Source organism: Salmo salar, chromosome 20 (assembly GCF_965601325.2).
Source record: "Salmo salar chromosome 20, fSalSal1, whole genome shotgun sequence".
NCBI classification, from domain to species: domain Eukaryota; kingdom Metazoa; phylum Chordata; class Actinopteri; order Salmoniformes; family Salmonidae; genus Salmo; species Salmo salar.
Window position 1 is genome coordinate 31,515,834 of NC_138310.1, and position 15,115 is coordinate 31,530,948.

At 42.7% G+C, this 15,115-nt stretch overlaps 1 protein-coding gene across 1 annotated transcript; it reads right to left on the reverse strand.

The window, feature by feature from the left end:
• izumo1 (izumo sperm-egg fusion 1) lies at nucleotides 1–2,740 on the reverse strand. The gene is made up of 7 exons (XM_082966080.1): nucleotides 2,294–2,740; nucleotides 2,007–2,081; nucleotides 1,832–1,915; nucleotides 1,271–1,354; nucleotides 788–915; nucleotides 488–638; nucleotides 1–176 (listed from the first exon to the last, which is right to left on the reverse strand). The coding sequence occupies exons 1-7, from the start codon at nucleotides 2,577–2,579 to the stop codon at nucleotides 1–3; spliced, it is 984 nt and encodes a 327-aa protein (XP_082822206.1). The 5' UTR covers nucleotides 2,580–2,740.
• Between the last annotated feature and the right edge of the window lie 12,375 nt (nucleotides 2,741–15,115).

The following is a 15,115-nucleotide window of genomic DNA, read 5'->3' on the forward strand; positions in this document are numbered from 1 at the left end:
TCACCCAAAAGCAATAGCAAGGCCTAGGCTGGCCGTCAGACTCAGGGCAGTAATTATGATGATGATGACCAGCAGGAGGTCAGTGGGAGGGTGAGAAATGGGGGAGGCATCATAACTAGGAGGGAGGGAGGGCAGGGTGAGGAGAGATCTGGGAGTCGGGACAGGTGACGGGGTGACTGTGGACAAAAGAGAGGGAGAGGTGAAGGGTGATCTGGCCTATTCTGTTTCCAAACGTCTTTATTTCCATCCGATTTCATGCCTATTCTACTGGAGAATTGTAACTCCTGAATGTCTATGCCTCTATCAATGGCTTTGTTAAAGACTGATCTGTCCTCTTGAAGTAATCACTAATCTAACACAGCTGGATAAGTGAAAGCAAAGAATATAACTTTTAACAACTCTTATCACTTTAACATTCAGGGAAGGGAGAAAGGGACGATGCATTTCTGAAGTAGGCCAGGGGCTACATGTATTCAAACTGGCCTACCAGTGAGCAGGAAGTGTGTGCGTGAAAGGACAGTTCCTTTGCCATCCGTTAGGAGGCAGCGGTACATGCCCTCCTCATCGACATGCAGCTGGTTCAGCACCACAGAGGAATCCTCAGTAACCACCAACACTCTGAAATCACCCTCTGTCAGCTAGAGGGAAGTGAAAATGGGAAAGGGATGGATGAAAGACAAAATGAATAACATTACATGTATGTGTTCAAAGCCAGAATGCTCCTGTGTGTTTGTCTGCGTGTGTGTGTGTGTGTGTGTGTGTGTGTGTGTGCACCCTCACGTCTTACATTTGCAGTCCTTTGCGTCCCTGGAGCCCAGGTGTAGTGATAATCTGGCTGGCCCACCACTAGACTATGCCAGGGGAGGAAACAGTCCAACACTGCCTGTCCCCCCTCTGCTGCCTCCACTGGATACTCTACCAGAGAGAGGAGTAGGGGGAGGGGGGAGGGAGTGAGGAAGAGAGAAGAATGGTTAGAGGAAGGGAGGGATAGACAGAGGGATTGATTTAACCTCAGACTAAAATAGTTTGAACAGGTCAGTATTACCTAAGAAATCTATGACATTCAAGAAGAGTAGACAGCACTGCTGCATAAAGACACACACACACACACACACACACACACACACACACACACACACCACACACACACACACACACACACACACACACACACACACACACACACACACACACACACACACACACACACACACACACACAGGCTCGCCCACGCATGGACGCACACATGGATGCACGCACACACACTCACCACCGCAGTCCTGAGTGGTAGAGGGGCAGGTGTGCAGCTTGTACTGACAGGAAAGGCAGTTCATTACTCTCTGGTACAGCAACCCTGCAGTTTAGAAAGAGAGCACAAGTTGTTGCTGATCTATAAAGTAATAACTGTAACGGAAGAGGTTGTGTGTGTGTGTGTGTGTACGTGTGCGCGTGCGCGCGTGTGTGTGTGTGTGTGTGTGTGTGTGTGTGTGTGTGTGTGTGTGTGTGTGTGTGTGTGTGTGTGTGTGTGTGATCACAGGCCCATAGGTGAGGTAATGATATGGAAATCAAAGTAAAAGTGATGAAATGATGGCACTATGGAAGGGGGTGAAAGGAATGGCAGATTAAAAGACTAATTAATTAATTTGATCATGGGCTTACCACATTTGTTTGGGCAGAGACCTGACAAAATGAAAAGACATTAGTTAAATTCCACTCTATGTAAAGTGTTGCCATACACTGTTATTACAGAAAGAATCATAAACATATTACACTGTTAGTATTACTGTTGGTATTGTTGATATTAACACTTGGCTACAGCTGAACCCTTCACCTTTCTGGACAAAAGTCTGCAGGTGTTTCTCTAGAATTTTCCTGCCTTTCTCCAGAATTTGAATGGCCTCAAACGTCAGAGGCCCTTACACAGGGAGAGGACAGACAGACGGTAGTCAGTTTCACACGCACACAAATACACAAGCACAAACGCACGCACGCACGCAGGCACACACCTGTGAGTTGGCTGCCTTGGAAACGGTCAAACTCACTCTGGTATTCTGTACTGGCCCTGTATAGGGTGGTCGGGTCTGGGCGCACACACACGTACACACGTACACCACACGCACACACACACACACACACACACACACACACACACACACACACACACACACACACACACACACACACACACACACACACACACACTTACTAACGTGCACTGTAACGCCTACTAAGAGGCCTGGACCTTTATGGCACAGTTGGTAGTGCGCTTGGCTCGTAAGTAACCACCACCTACCAATAACTCCGCTATACTGGTTGCTGGTGGTTGTGTAGGTGACGTAGGCGTAGTCTAGAATATTCTTCAGTTCTATCTGGTCCTCTACGGTGGCAGAGGCAGCAGCCAATAGGTAGTCTTCATGGAGGAGCCTGACCCTGCGGTCACACTGCAGACAGGGTCTCCCTGCAGGGACACAGCACAGCAGGGACAGCAGACATAGAAGGCTGGGGAAAGACAGGAGCCAGACAGACAGGGGGAAAGACAGGGCCCTAACTGCCTTTTCCATAGCTAACTTTACTGACATAGAGATGGAGAGCGATTGACCTAAGTCGTTTCAACACCAAAGCATTATGATGCTCTACAAATGCGTAACTCCATGACAGCTGTTTTAATGTCTACTGGGCAATGTTGGCAGGAACAATATACAACCTTCTAATACGGGAAGATAAACTTGCTAACTGCTCACTAAACAAAAGCAACTTAAGTGGTAGAATTAGAATGAGTACTATAGAATTAGAATGAAGAATTCCATTTCTATGGCAGCAAGCAACACATAGTACTGTGAAGTCACAAACACTAAAGTTTGAAACACTTAAAAACACTTCATAGAAATATAATTCTACTGTGTTCCTGCAGTAACTTTACAGGGACATCACAACTGTATTGCTTTGCATAGTTCAATGTAGGACTAATGGGAACACTTTGTTAAGTTTGTGGCTCACTGCTGACACTCAGTGGTGGAAGCTGGGCATGTGAAACAGTGAAGGCCTGTAACTGCTCGATCAAATCCACTAATATAATAACAACATAGCTGACATGATAATGTATAGTCATGGAGGGTCAATAAAAGGTGTTCATGATTGGCACCCTATTCTCTATGCAGTATAATACTTCTGACAAGGGCCCATAGGGATCTGTTCAAAAGCAGTGCATTATATAGGCCAGTGAACAGGGTTCCAGTTGGGATGCAGTCAGTGTTTCAGTATTAAAGCATTCATCAGGGTGTTTTCAACACTGAGCTATATATTGCCAGGGCATGACAGTAAAACAACTAATAACATAATAGGCTAACAATGATAGACAGGAGACAAACCATGTAAATGACATCCATTTTTTATTGGCTGGCTATATCTATCTGTTATCAAAACCATACTTATCAGAATGACTGGACATGGATAAAGCAACAGAATGAACCCTGTGTAACAAACCCAGGCTACGTCCCAAATAGCACCCTATTCCCTAAAGTGCACTATTTTGGACAAGAAACCTATGGGCCCTGGTCGAAAGTAGTGAACTGGGCCTCCCAAGTGGCTCAGTGGTCTAAGGCACTGCATCTCAGTGCTACAGGCTTTACTACACACCCGGGTTCATTCCTGGGCTGTGCCACAACCGGCCGTGTCCGGGAGTCCCATAGGAAGGTGCACAATTGGCCCAGCGTCTGGGTTAGGGGCTTTACTTGGCTCATTGCGCCCTAGCGACTCCTTGTGTTGGGCCGGGTGCCTGCATGCTGGCCCCGGTTGCTAGTTGAACGGTGTTTCCTCTGACACATTGGTGCAGCTGGCTTCTGTCTTAAACTGGGAAGTGTTAAGAGCGCGGTTAGGTGGGTCATGTTTCGGAGAACGCATGACTCCACCTTCGCCTCTCCCGAGCCTGTTCGGGAGTTGCAGCTATGACAAGTTAAAAATTTGGGGGTAAAATAAAATGTTAAAAGTAGCGCAATAATAGGGTGCCATTTGGGACAGAACACTGTAAGAACACTTTACATTAAACCCATGTAGCTGTTCTAAAACTACTTTGGTATCCAGAATGAAATTACTCAACAGTTCATGGTAACAGCAGATAATGTATATGAAACAATGATTGATTGCAATCATTAATTAGTTGATAAACAATTACAATGAACAGGAATGGTTTGATTTACTATTGTAGTTACTATTAGTTACGTTCAACTATTCTATGTAAGTTTAAACATAACGTGTTGCTATAATAACAGATCAACTGACTCCATGTTTTTGGAAACCAGAATGTGTACGTGGCTTTACAATAAACAATGACTGGATTATAATGAGAGGAAAATCACCAAGTGATAACACCAACTAATCAATATTCCATGCATGTACATTAGTCATTGCAAATTATTATTTACATGTCAAGACACTTTATTTAAATTTAATTCAATAGCAAATAATAGTAAGGACGGTCTATTGATACATACCATCGGAAAGTATTCAGACCCCTTGACTTTTTCCACATTTTGTTACATTACAGCCATATTCTAAAATGGATTAAATAACAAAAAATCCTCAGCAATCTACACACAATACCTCATAAAGACAAAGCAAAAACATGTTTTTAGAAATGTTTGCACATATATTATAAATATTAATCAGAATTACCTTATTTACATAAGTATTCAGAGCTCAGGTTCATCCTGTTTCCATTGATCATCCTTGAGATGTTTCTACAACTCCATTGGAGTCCACATGTGGTAATTCAATTCATTGGAGATGATTTGGAAAGGTACACACCTGTCTATATAAGGTCCCACACAGTTGACGGTACATGTCAGAGCAAAAACCAAACCATTTCCTTCGAAGGAATTGTCCGTAGAGCTCAGAGACAGCATTGTGTCGAGGCAGAGATCTGGGGAAGGGTACCAAAACATTTCTGCAGCATTGAAGGTCCCCAAGAACACAGCGGCAGCCTCCATCGTTCTTAAATGGAGGTTTGGAACTACCAAGACTATTCCTAGAACTGGACGCCATTCTGGATACCAAACTGAGCAATCGGGGGGGAAAGGGCCTTTGTCAGGGAGGTGACCAAGATCTCCAGAGGTCCTCTGTGGAGATGAGAGCACGTTCCAGAAGGACAACCATCTCTGCAGCACTCCACCAATCAGGCCTTTATGGTAGACTAAGCCACTCCTTAGTAAAAGGCACATGACAGCCCGCTTGGAGTTTGCCAAAAGGCACCTAAAGGACTCTCAGACCATGAGAAACAAGATTCTCTGGTCTGATGAAAGCAAGATTGAACTCTTTGTTCTGAATGCCAAGCAACAAATCTGGAGAAAACCTGGCACCATCCCTACGGTGAAGCATGGTGGTGGCAGCATCATACTGTGGGGATGTTTTTCAGCGACAGGGACTGGGAGACTAGTCAGGATCAAGGCAAAGCTGAACAGAGCGATCCTTGATGAAAACCTGCTCCAGAGCGCTCAGGTCCTCAGACTGGGGCGAAGGTTCACCTTCTAACAGGACAACTATTCTAAGCACACAGCCATTATTTAACCTTTAACTAGGCAAGTCAGTTAAGAACAAATTCTTATTTACAATGACGGCCTACCAAACACGGACGATTTGATTCAGCCTGGTTTCGAACCAGGGACTGTAGTGACGACTCTTGCACTGAGATGCAGTGCCTTAGACCGCTACGCCACCCGGGAGCCCAAATGCAGTAGTGGCTTCGGGACAAGTCTCTGAATGTCCTTGAGTGGCCCAGCCAGAGCCCGGACTTGAACCCGATCGAACATCTCTGGAGAGACCTGAAAATAGCTGTGCAGCAACGCTCCCCATCCAATCTGACAGAGCTTGAGAGGATCTGCAGAGAAGAATGGAAGAAACTCCACAAATACAGGTGTGCCAAGCTTGTAGCGTCATACCCAAGAAGAATCGATGCTGTAATCACTGCCAAAGGTACTTCAACAAAGTATTGAGTAAAGGGTCTGAATACTTATGTAAATGTAATATTTCAGTTTTACATTTTTTATAAATTAGCAAATGTTTCTAAAAACAAGTTTTTGCTTTGTCATTTTGAATACTTTCCAAAGGCACTGTAAATACAGTTAAATACCCTCGTAAATATAAAATCCCCATATTTGGGGACCCTATTTGTTGTCTTTATTCAATTCAGTTTGGTATGAGAACGGTAGCCCCTATCTGCAAAAGCAGGGCGTATGCAGAAAGCAGAGTATCTTGGCTATTGATCTGTACCTTAAAATCCTTGGTCTGACTTACTACCATATATGGGCATACAAATGCATAAGGCCAGGCCGAGCCGATTACCTAATTTCAAGGTTTTCGACAGTGACATCCCGAGGGGTTTGTGCGGAGATTGATTGTGATTGTGATTGTGCGGAGATTGTGACAGCTGGTTAAATTGCATCCCTTGACAAGGCAAGAACAAGATGTCAGGAGTAGTGCAGTATTATCATAAGGAGACGTATACTTGGAATATGGTGGAGGAATGGAGGGAAAAAGAGAGGCAGAGGAGGTCTAAGAGAGAGAGAGAGGAAGAGGGTGAGCTTGAGTCAGTAAAAAATGGCGGGGAAAAGGGAGATGGTTTGTTAAAGAAGAATGGTAGAAAGTGGAAGCAGAGTGAGCTGACAGGAGAAGTGGAAATAAATGAGGTCGAAGTATCAGAGGTGGGTGATGTGGTGAAGTTCTCGGAGCCTGAGGCTTGCACCAAGGGTCAGGATAAAGAAGAGTCTGTGACAGTAGGAGTGAAGTTTTTGGAAAAAGTGGACACTTGCCTTTTGTCTGATCCATTTGTGGTTTCAGGGTGGGTGAAAACAGAGTTGGGTGCAATGGAATCTGTGAGGGTAACCAGAAGTGGTCTTGTGATAATTGTTTGTGTTTCTGCTGGTCAGAAGGAGAAGGCGATCCACGTTAAATGAATGGGGGAAAGAAATGTGAATTGTTTTGCTCTCAAGTGAAGGGCGTGATTACTGGCATAGAAGTAAATGTAAAAGTTGACCAACTGAAGGGGAAGATTCTCTATGTTTGTGATGCTCGTCGTTTGGGGCGACGCAGACAGGGTGGCGTGAGTGGTGAGACAGAAGAGTCATTGTCTGTTATTTTTAGTTTTGATGTTGAGTCTTTGCCCGAAGTGATTTTAAGAGAAATAAGTTATCTTGTATGAGCTTTTGTGCCGAATACATTACATTGTTACAGGTGTCAAGCTTATGGGTATGTGGCAGAAGTGTGTAGGAGGGAGGTTCCTACAGTGGATCTAAAAAGTCTACACACCCCTGTTAAAATGCCAGGTTTTTGTGATGTAAAAGAATGAGACAAAGATAAATCATGTCAGAACTTTTTCCACCTTTAATGTGACCTATAACGTCAACAATTCAATTGAAAAACAAACTGAAATCTTTGAGGGGGAAAAATAAAAACTCACAATAACCTGGTTGCATAAGTGTGCACACCCTTAAACTAATACTTTGTTGAAGCACCTTTTGATTTTATTACAGCACTCAGTCTTTTTGGGTAGGAGTCTATTAGCATGGCACATCTTGATGTGGCAATATTTGCCCACTCTTCTTTACAAAAGCGCTCCAAATCTGTCAGATTGCGAGGACATCTCCTGTGCACAGCCCTCTTCAGGTCACCCCAGAGATGTTCAATTGGATTCAGGTCTGGGCTCTGGCTGGGCCATTCCAAAATGTTAATATTCTTCTGGTGAAGCCATGCTTTCGTGGATTTGGATGTGTGCTTTGGGTCGTTGTCGTGCTGAAAGGTGAACTTCCTCTTCATCTTCACCTTTCTAACGGATGCCTGAAGGTTTTGTGCCAAAATTGCCTGGTATTTGGAACTGTTCATAATTCCCTCCACCCTGACTTAGGCCCCGGTTCCAGCTGAAGAAAAACAGCCCCAAAGCATGATGCTGCCACCACCATGCTTCACTGTGGGTATGGTGTTCTTTGGGTGATGTGCAGTGTTGTTTTTGCGCCAAACATACCTTTTGGAATTATGGCCAAAAAGGTCAACCTTGGTTTCATCAGACCATAACACATTTTCCCACGTGCTTTTGGGGGACTTGATGTTTGTTTTTGCAAACTTCAGCCGGGCTTAGATGTTTCTCATTGTAAGAAAAGGCTTCCGTCTTGCCACCCTACCCCATAGCCCATTCATATGAAGAATACGGGAGATTGTTGTCACATGTAGCACACAGCCAGTACTTGCCAGAAATTCCTGCAGTTCCTTTAATGTTGCTGTAGGCCTCTTGGAAGCCTCCCTGACCAGTTTTCTCCTCATCTTTTCATACATTTTGGAGGGATGTCCAGTTCTTGGTAATGTCTCTGTGGTGCCATATTTCTCCACTTGATGATGACTGTCTTCACTGTGTTCCATGGTATATGTAATGCTTTGGAAATTATTTTGTACCCTTCTCCTGACTGATATCTTTCAACAATGAGATCCCTCTGATGCTTTGGAAGCTCTCTGCGGACCATGGCTTTTGCTCTGAGATGCAACTAAGAAAACGTCAGGAACATCCTACTAGAACAGCTGAACTTTATTTGTGATTAATCAGAGTCACTTTAAATGATGGCAGGTGTGTAATGACTTCTATTTAACATGAGTTTGAATGTGATTGGTTCATTCTGAACACAGCCACATCCCCAGTTATAAGAGGGTGTGCACACTTATGCAACCAGGTTATTGTAAGGTTTTTATTTTTCATTTTTCCCCCTCGAAGATTTCAGTTTGTTTTTCAATTGAATTGTTCACATTATAGGTCACATTAACAGTAGAAAAAGTTCTGACATGATTTATCTTTGTCTCATTCTTTTACATCACAAAAACCCGGCATTTTAACAGGGGTGTGTAGACTTTCTATATCCACTGTAGGTGTAAGAAGTGTGCAGAAGGACATGAGACAAAGGATGTGTAACATTGGGGAAAGTAGTGGTATGTGTTAGTTATAAGGGTGCCCATGGGGCTGGGGATCAGAAATGTCCCATGAGAGAGAGGCAGGTTGAGGTTTCCAGGGTTAGAGTAGTGCAGAAGTTGTCATATGCTGAGGCAGTGAAGAAAGTAGAGGAAGATGGGTCAAGGGGGTGGGATCCTGAGAGGAGTGGTGTGAGCAGAAGATCTGTACCAGTACAGAGGGTTGGTCAACAAGTGATATATGTTTCAGGAAGATCGGCTGAAACATATATTGGCTGAAACATAAGACAATGGTTATCAACTGTACTGCATGGATGGAACGTAAGTCGCAGAAAATCGAAGTTGTGGTGGCAGCTGCAGAGAGTTATTTGGGTGCACGAGACTTGACATCAGAAGAGTTACAGGGTGTGTTAAGTGGTGGTGTCCCATCCTTTCAGGCTGTTGGCCTGAAGTAGGACTAAATTGATTTAAATAGTGGAGTAGGGTGGCACAACCACGATGAAAGGAGGCATGCAAAAAAACACAACTTTAAACTTTGCATGGAGACGTTTTAGTGTCAGTGAAACAGAGATGCTATGTCAATATGGAAATGTGTATATATATATACTAATATATGAACATGTACTTACAAGCATCATCCTCATGGAGTGACTTTCCAGATTTCAGACCTTTAGGTAATGAAAAATGTAAAACACGCATCACATCTTGCGTTTGGTTCTGACCACATTGTATAATGAAAATACAATACTTGTTTAATTATACAAGGCAATGGCTTTTACGATTCCAAAATCAATTAACACAAATTTGATATGTAGCCTTGAGCTACGTGGTGGTCTGGTGAATCACTGTTTTGTTGCATGGCCTGAAAGGGCATGTGTATCAGACCACCTTAGTTTCTATTTAACGTGCCTATAAAGAAGCTTCTGTTACTACTGTTATGTATCTGGATTTAGCAACCACATGTTTATCTGATATTAAACATTCCTATGGCAAAATACTATGTTGCTATCTAGGTGTAATCTTGCTATTTGATTAAATGCTGTTGTTACGCACGCCCCTAGGAAGAGGGAACGCAACACCCTGCTACAACTTAACTCCCCATGGAGTGAAAAAGGTATGGGATTGTAGGTGCGAGTAAGGGTGACAAAGGCAGAGAATTTACCATTTACTGGGAATTTATTTCTTCACACGGTAAATTTGGGGAAAAGGGGCTGAACGGAACCAAAGCAAAGAAAGTAAATGTCAAAGCCCCCTCTCCTACCTTACCTGATAACCCACTACTTACCTAACTAGCACCACCTGGTGCGCTAACCAAAATACAGGGGGTGGTCCACCCAGGTCTTACCTAGTGTGCATAGACAGTTAATACTACGGGTTATGTATGCCCGCAAGTCTCTTGCCTAAGCACTCTTTAGGTGCCTTCCCCTTCCCCCCTGGGAACATATGAAACAGAATATTACTTCACAAAAAAACAACTAACACAGGACATAACCATCCGCTCTCTCTGAGCAACAACTAATACAGGACATACCAATAAGCTCTCTCTCAGCAACACTAACCAAAATACAGGACATAACCATACGCTCGCTCTCTCTCTCTCTCTCTCTCTCTCTGTGTGTCACCTCTCAGATGGGCTTCAGTGATACATGGAAAAATCTCACCTCTAATTAGTCCACACCCTTTGATTATATGCATAAAACATGTAGCCCTGTCCTATCCTTACAACAATATTGTTTAAAGAAAATACGCGCAACTGAATCTTGATAGTCATCTCTTGACATTAATGTTGACTTTTTTTTCTTCTAGATAACCCTCCGTTCTGATTTAATTATTATATCTTCAATTATACAGATGACTTTGTGGTTCATTTGATACTTTTGTTGATGTATTTCTATAGGCCGTAAACTCCAGTGTTCCCTTTTTCTATTTTTACAGAAGGATGTTGAATTTTTTTCATGTGCTTAAGTTGAGTCTCCTTCAGTTTCCCAGTAAGTGACCATTTCTTCACATTTAACATTTAAAATCACGAGGCAGTAAGCTGCTGATATCGTCATATCAACAAATTTGGTGCTCTTTACCATAATTCAAATTGCATTTTATGTCTCTTATAAAGATGATATGGCTAAGAGCAGCAGAAAACATCATCCAGTTAGCCATTTGCTCAGATATCCACTGTCAAGACCCTTGGATCAGAGGGACAAGGACTATGACTCCTTCACTCCCACCTTTTACTTTGAGGACCCTCTATTTCCCCCTCACCGCACCCCCAAACCTGTCCCTCCTCCACTGCTCCGACCCACACCACCACCCCCACCCGAGGACCCATACAGGCCCATTAATCCCCCTAATAACTCTGATCCCTCTGTCCCTCCTTTCAAAGGCGCTGTCCCCCCTATCACAGGTATTGTATATCCTTCCTGTTTTCTTAGTGGAAACTGTGATCACTTATGTGGCCCTCTGCCCTTCCCTCCACCAGCCCTGGCCCCTTGCACCCAACCCTCAGACTCCACACGTGGGGACACAGACCAAAGTGGAGGCCTCCCCCGTGTGCCCATACAAGGAAACGGAATCCCTCCAGTCTATGTTTTCACAGCCTCTGATAAGGAGCAGCCCAGAGTATTCATTCTGCCCTCTGCCCCCAGTGGCCAACCAGACAGATTGGCCCCCATCCCGCCCTGTAACCCATATTTGTACTTCCTTCAGGACAGAGCACAAACACGAGGGTGGAGGCAGCAGAGGGACTTCCTGGACCCATCTTTGTATTCCCATCTGAGGTGGCCACTGGGATGGGCAACAGTGGGGTTAACATGTCGTCTCCTCCCCTACGACCTGACTCTGTTCCTCCTCCCATCCTCATTTACCCTGGTGTTTTTATTCCCATCATAGGAGAAAACATCGGACATAGAAAATCGGCTGCCGAGATTCAGACTTCACTGATTCAAAGTAGTTTTCCCCAGTTCACCCCACAGATAGCCACAGATCCTCACACAACTCGAGGAGATAGAGCCTCAATGAAGGCATATTGATTAGAATAATAACAGGTTTATGTGTTTGTGTTTTGTATTGAAAGTAGCTGGAGATTAAACTAAATTAATGTATAATGCTGACTATTATATAACAATCCACACTGTCAATCGTTGGGTCTTTTTATTTAATGCATATTTCTGTTTACCATTGGATGTAAAACAATTATCTGCAATAAATTAATAAAACTTCCGTGTTGCGATGTTACAGCGTATCTGTGCACATTTTGGGAAGAAATACTACCATTTAATTATTTCATGAATATTAGATAATGGCATTTTAATGTGCAGCGTGATTGTAGCTTCTCTGCTTCAGGAAAAATGTGTATTGGTCTATTTGTTTTTCTGTGTTTACTCAAATGAATTTAGTTCCTGAGGAATGAGGTTGTTCCTTTGGTTTGGTGGTATGATATAATTAAAAAATCATTCTTCATTTAATGACTACTGTAAAGTCTTGACAGAATATTGCCCTGGGTCTAAAATTCTGTTTTAGTAGTTGTTTACCGGGCTTATAGTTTTTTCTTCAAATTACATTGGTTCATCTGTCTGTATGTTATTTCTGTTACTCTCTCATTCAACACTTTGGGGGATTTAATGTTGAAGTATCTATTCTTTAAATATAGACAAGACTAAAGTATATACCAGTATTGCCATGTAAATGTGTCAGAAAATGTCATGAATTATCATGGAGTGACACTTGGTTTATTCCACGCACCAAATCATGCATATAAGCATACCCCATTCATACAGTGTCTATTGTTCATTCATACATCCCAGTTGATTCTATAGTATTCTTAGTAGCACTGGATATACAGCAGGAGCAGGAACTTTTCATGTGTATTCACTGGGACTGTATACCCCTTCCTTTTTATGCTGAAGACGAGAGGGTACTCAACCTAATCAAGGTAATGCTTAGAATAAAATGGATTTTCTACTAGTCTTTGCCATATCGTGTTGAATGGTCAAATGGTCCTGTGTTTTGGACAATCATATCACATGACCTGGATTTGAACCTTTATTTAAAGCTTTTTCAGCAACCTGTCTCCTTTTCTTTTTATGTCAGATGGTCCAGCTACATCCTCAGATAATTGCTTTAATTCTGGGTGTAATTCTAATTCCTGGCTTAAAATAACAGTTAAAATCTAGGTAATGAGACATGATAGTTCAAAACACATGGCCCTATAGAGTGAATTATGTTAAATTCTAATGTATTCAATAAACCTTTGGTACTCAACATTGTTTGTCAAGTTTACTATGTTAAAAACAGTGACATTTATTTTACTCTTTCAGAAATGAAGGGAAAAAAATTGGAGGTTTTGAGGACCGCCTTTTATATTTTATTTGTGGCAACAGTAGCATCTTCAAAACCAGTAAGAGTGCCCCTGCTGTTATCCATCATCTTTATTCTGATAAATCTGTAATTATTATAATGTGCACAATGACAAAGTCAGTGAATAGAGACTGTGTCAAAAGTGTCCTATTCTATGTTTCTACACTCAAATAGTATTTATATTTGTGAAACCAGGTCAGTCTACATGGATTCCAATTCAGAAGCATGATGGCTGACAGCCTGGCATCGTCTGAGTCCTGGGAGTCCAGCAAGTCTTCCTCAGAGAATGGTCAGCCAATGGTCGCTGGCACTGATACCGCAATACCAGACACTCAGGAGGAGACAGACCCACCAGACAGCGAAGCTATAGCCTCTGAAACAGCCTCAGAAGTTGATGATGCTTTAATTGCTTCACAAACCGCACTTCAAACTGATGCCTCATCAGCAGATGTACTAAATGGGACAGAAACTGAGGCTACCTCACAGCATCCAGTCATCGTTGCAGTGACTGATTCTCCCAGTCTGACTTCTGATAATGCCACAACCCATATACGGTCTATGGTCACAACGGCTCTGCCATCAATCACTGACACAGCCACAATTCAAACATTCTATGTGGGCACAACTCCTCCTCCGGGCCCATACCCCATACCCATTATGGAGCAGCCAACACCTCCACCAGTCTCCCCAATACTAAGCCTAACTCCCCAGCAGTCAGTTCCATTGGGAACCACTGATGACATAGCTGGTGTGCCAGGTTGTTTTACTGTAGTATACATAACAAGACCTCAAGCTCAGCCAGTTCCAGCTAGAGGTGATAACATTTAAAGCAGAGAGGAAGTTATTATATCTTTGATTAAAGTCAGACATAAAAGCTGGCTTTTTTTTCTTCATTTGTCTTTATGAACATATGAGCATGTTGCAGCCACATAGTGAGCTGGAGGGGCGCCTGTGCTGCAACTGGCTAAAACGCTCATGAAAATGAATCACTATAATATTTTGCACTATATAAGTGATAAATATGTAGATGTACTGTACTTTATATTGCTCAGTGTCTTCCATGAGTCAGTCTCACATGTATTTTTTCCCATCTTTTATCTTTTGTCTGATTTATTTTGGAAGGTGACACAGATTGCATTAACACTGTCAACAACATTTAGTCTATTTGCAAAAGAGGATCCACCATCTGTAAATAAATGCTCTTTAAACATTTAGAAAAAGGACGGAAGTCAGAAAGAGTACCTTTTCGTGTGCTGCAGGATATTTTGGGCCTTTTGATTATACTGCAAAACTTATTACAGGCGATTTACAGATAATGCCAGCTGTTGGGCATTCTTTGTGACTCCCATTGTGTCCTCAGTTATCATTGAATGAATGAATGATGATACATTCCTGGTTTAATTTTGTACTGTAAAGTTTGTCTGGTATACAATTGAATGTCTGACCCAGAAAGACACAGAGACCCTGGAGCAGATGGCGTTTAACTTCTGGTATGAATGCAATGCAGTGAGTGAACAAGAGGGTGTTGTTGTTTTTTTCTGGTATTACAGAGACACATTTGTTAAGAGATACCAAAGCTCATGGCATGAAGTATGTTTGCCACCGCACAACACACATTGATCATTTACTTGTGACACAGACACAGAAAAATATTTTTCAAATAGCTTCACTACTTGGACCCCAAATAAAAAATGTAAAGTTGTACTTTTTCATATTCCTACATGGAACGTATAGGAACCATAGACCAAGGTGGACCCTTAATGGTCAGCCTACCATACAAAAGGCAGCAGAAGGTAGCTAAATGCATCTGCCACGTTGTATA

Bases quoted from the DNA above. Each gene is read 5' to 3' on its own strand.
- izumo1 (XM_082966080.1), bottom strand. From the start codon at position 2,579: ATGTCAGTAAAGTTAGCTATGGAAAAGGCAGTTAGGGCCCTGTCTTTC. The intron at 1,916-2,006 runs GTGTGTGCCTGC...TCCCTGTGTAAG, and splicing joins CCAAGGCAGCCAACTCACAG to GGCCTCTGACGTTTGAGGCC. The intron at 639-787 runs GTAAGACGTGAG...ACTTCCCTCTAG, and splicing joins GGACGCAAAGGACTGCAAAT to CTGACAGAGGGTGATTTCAG.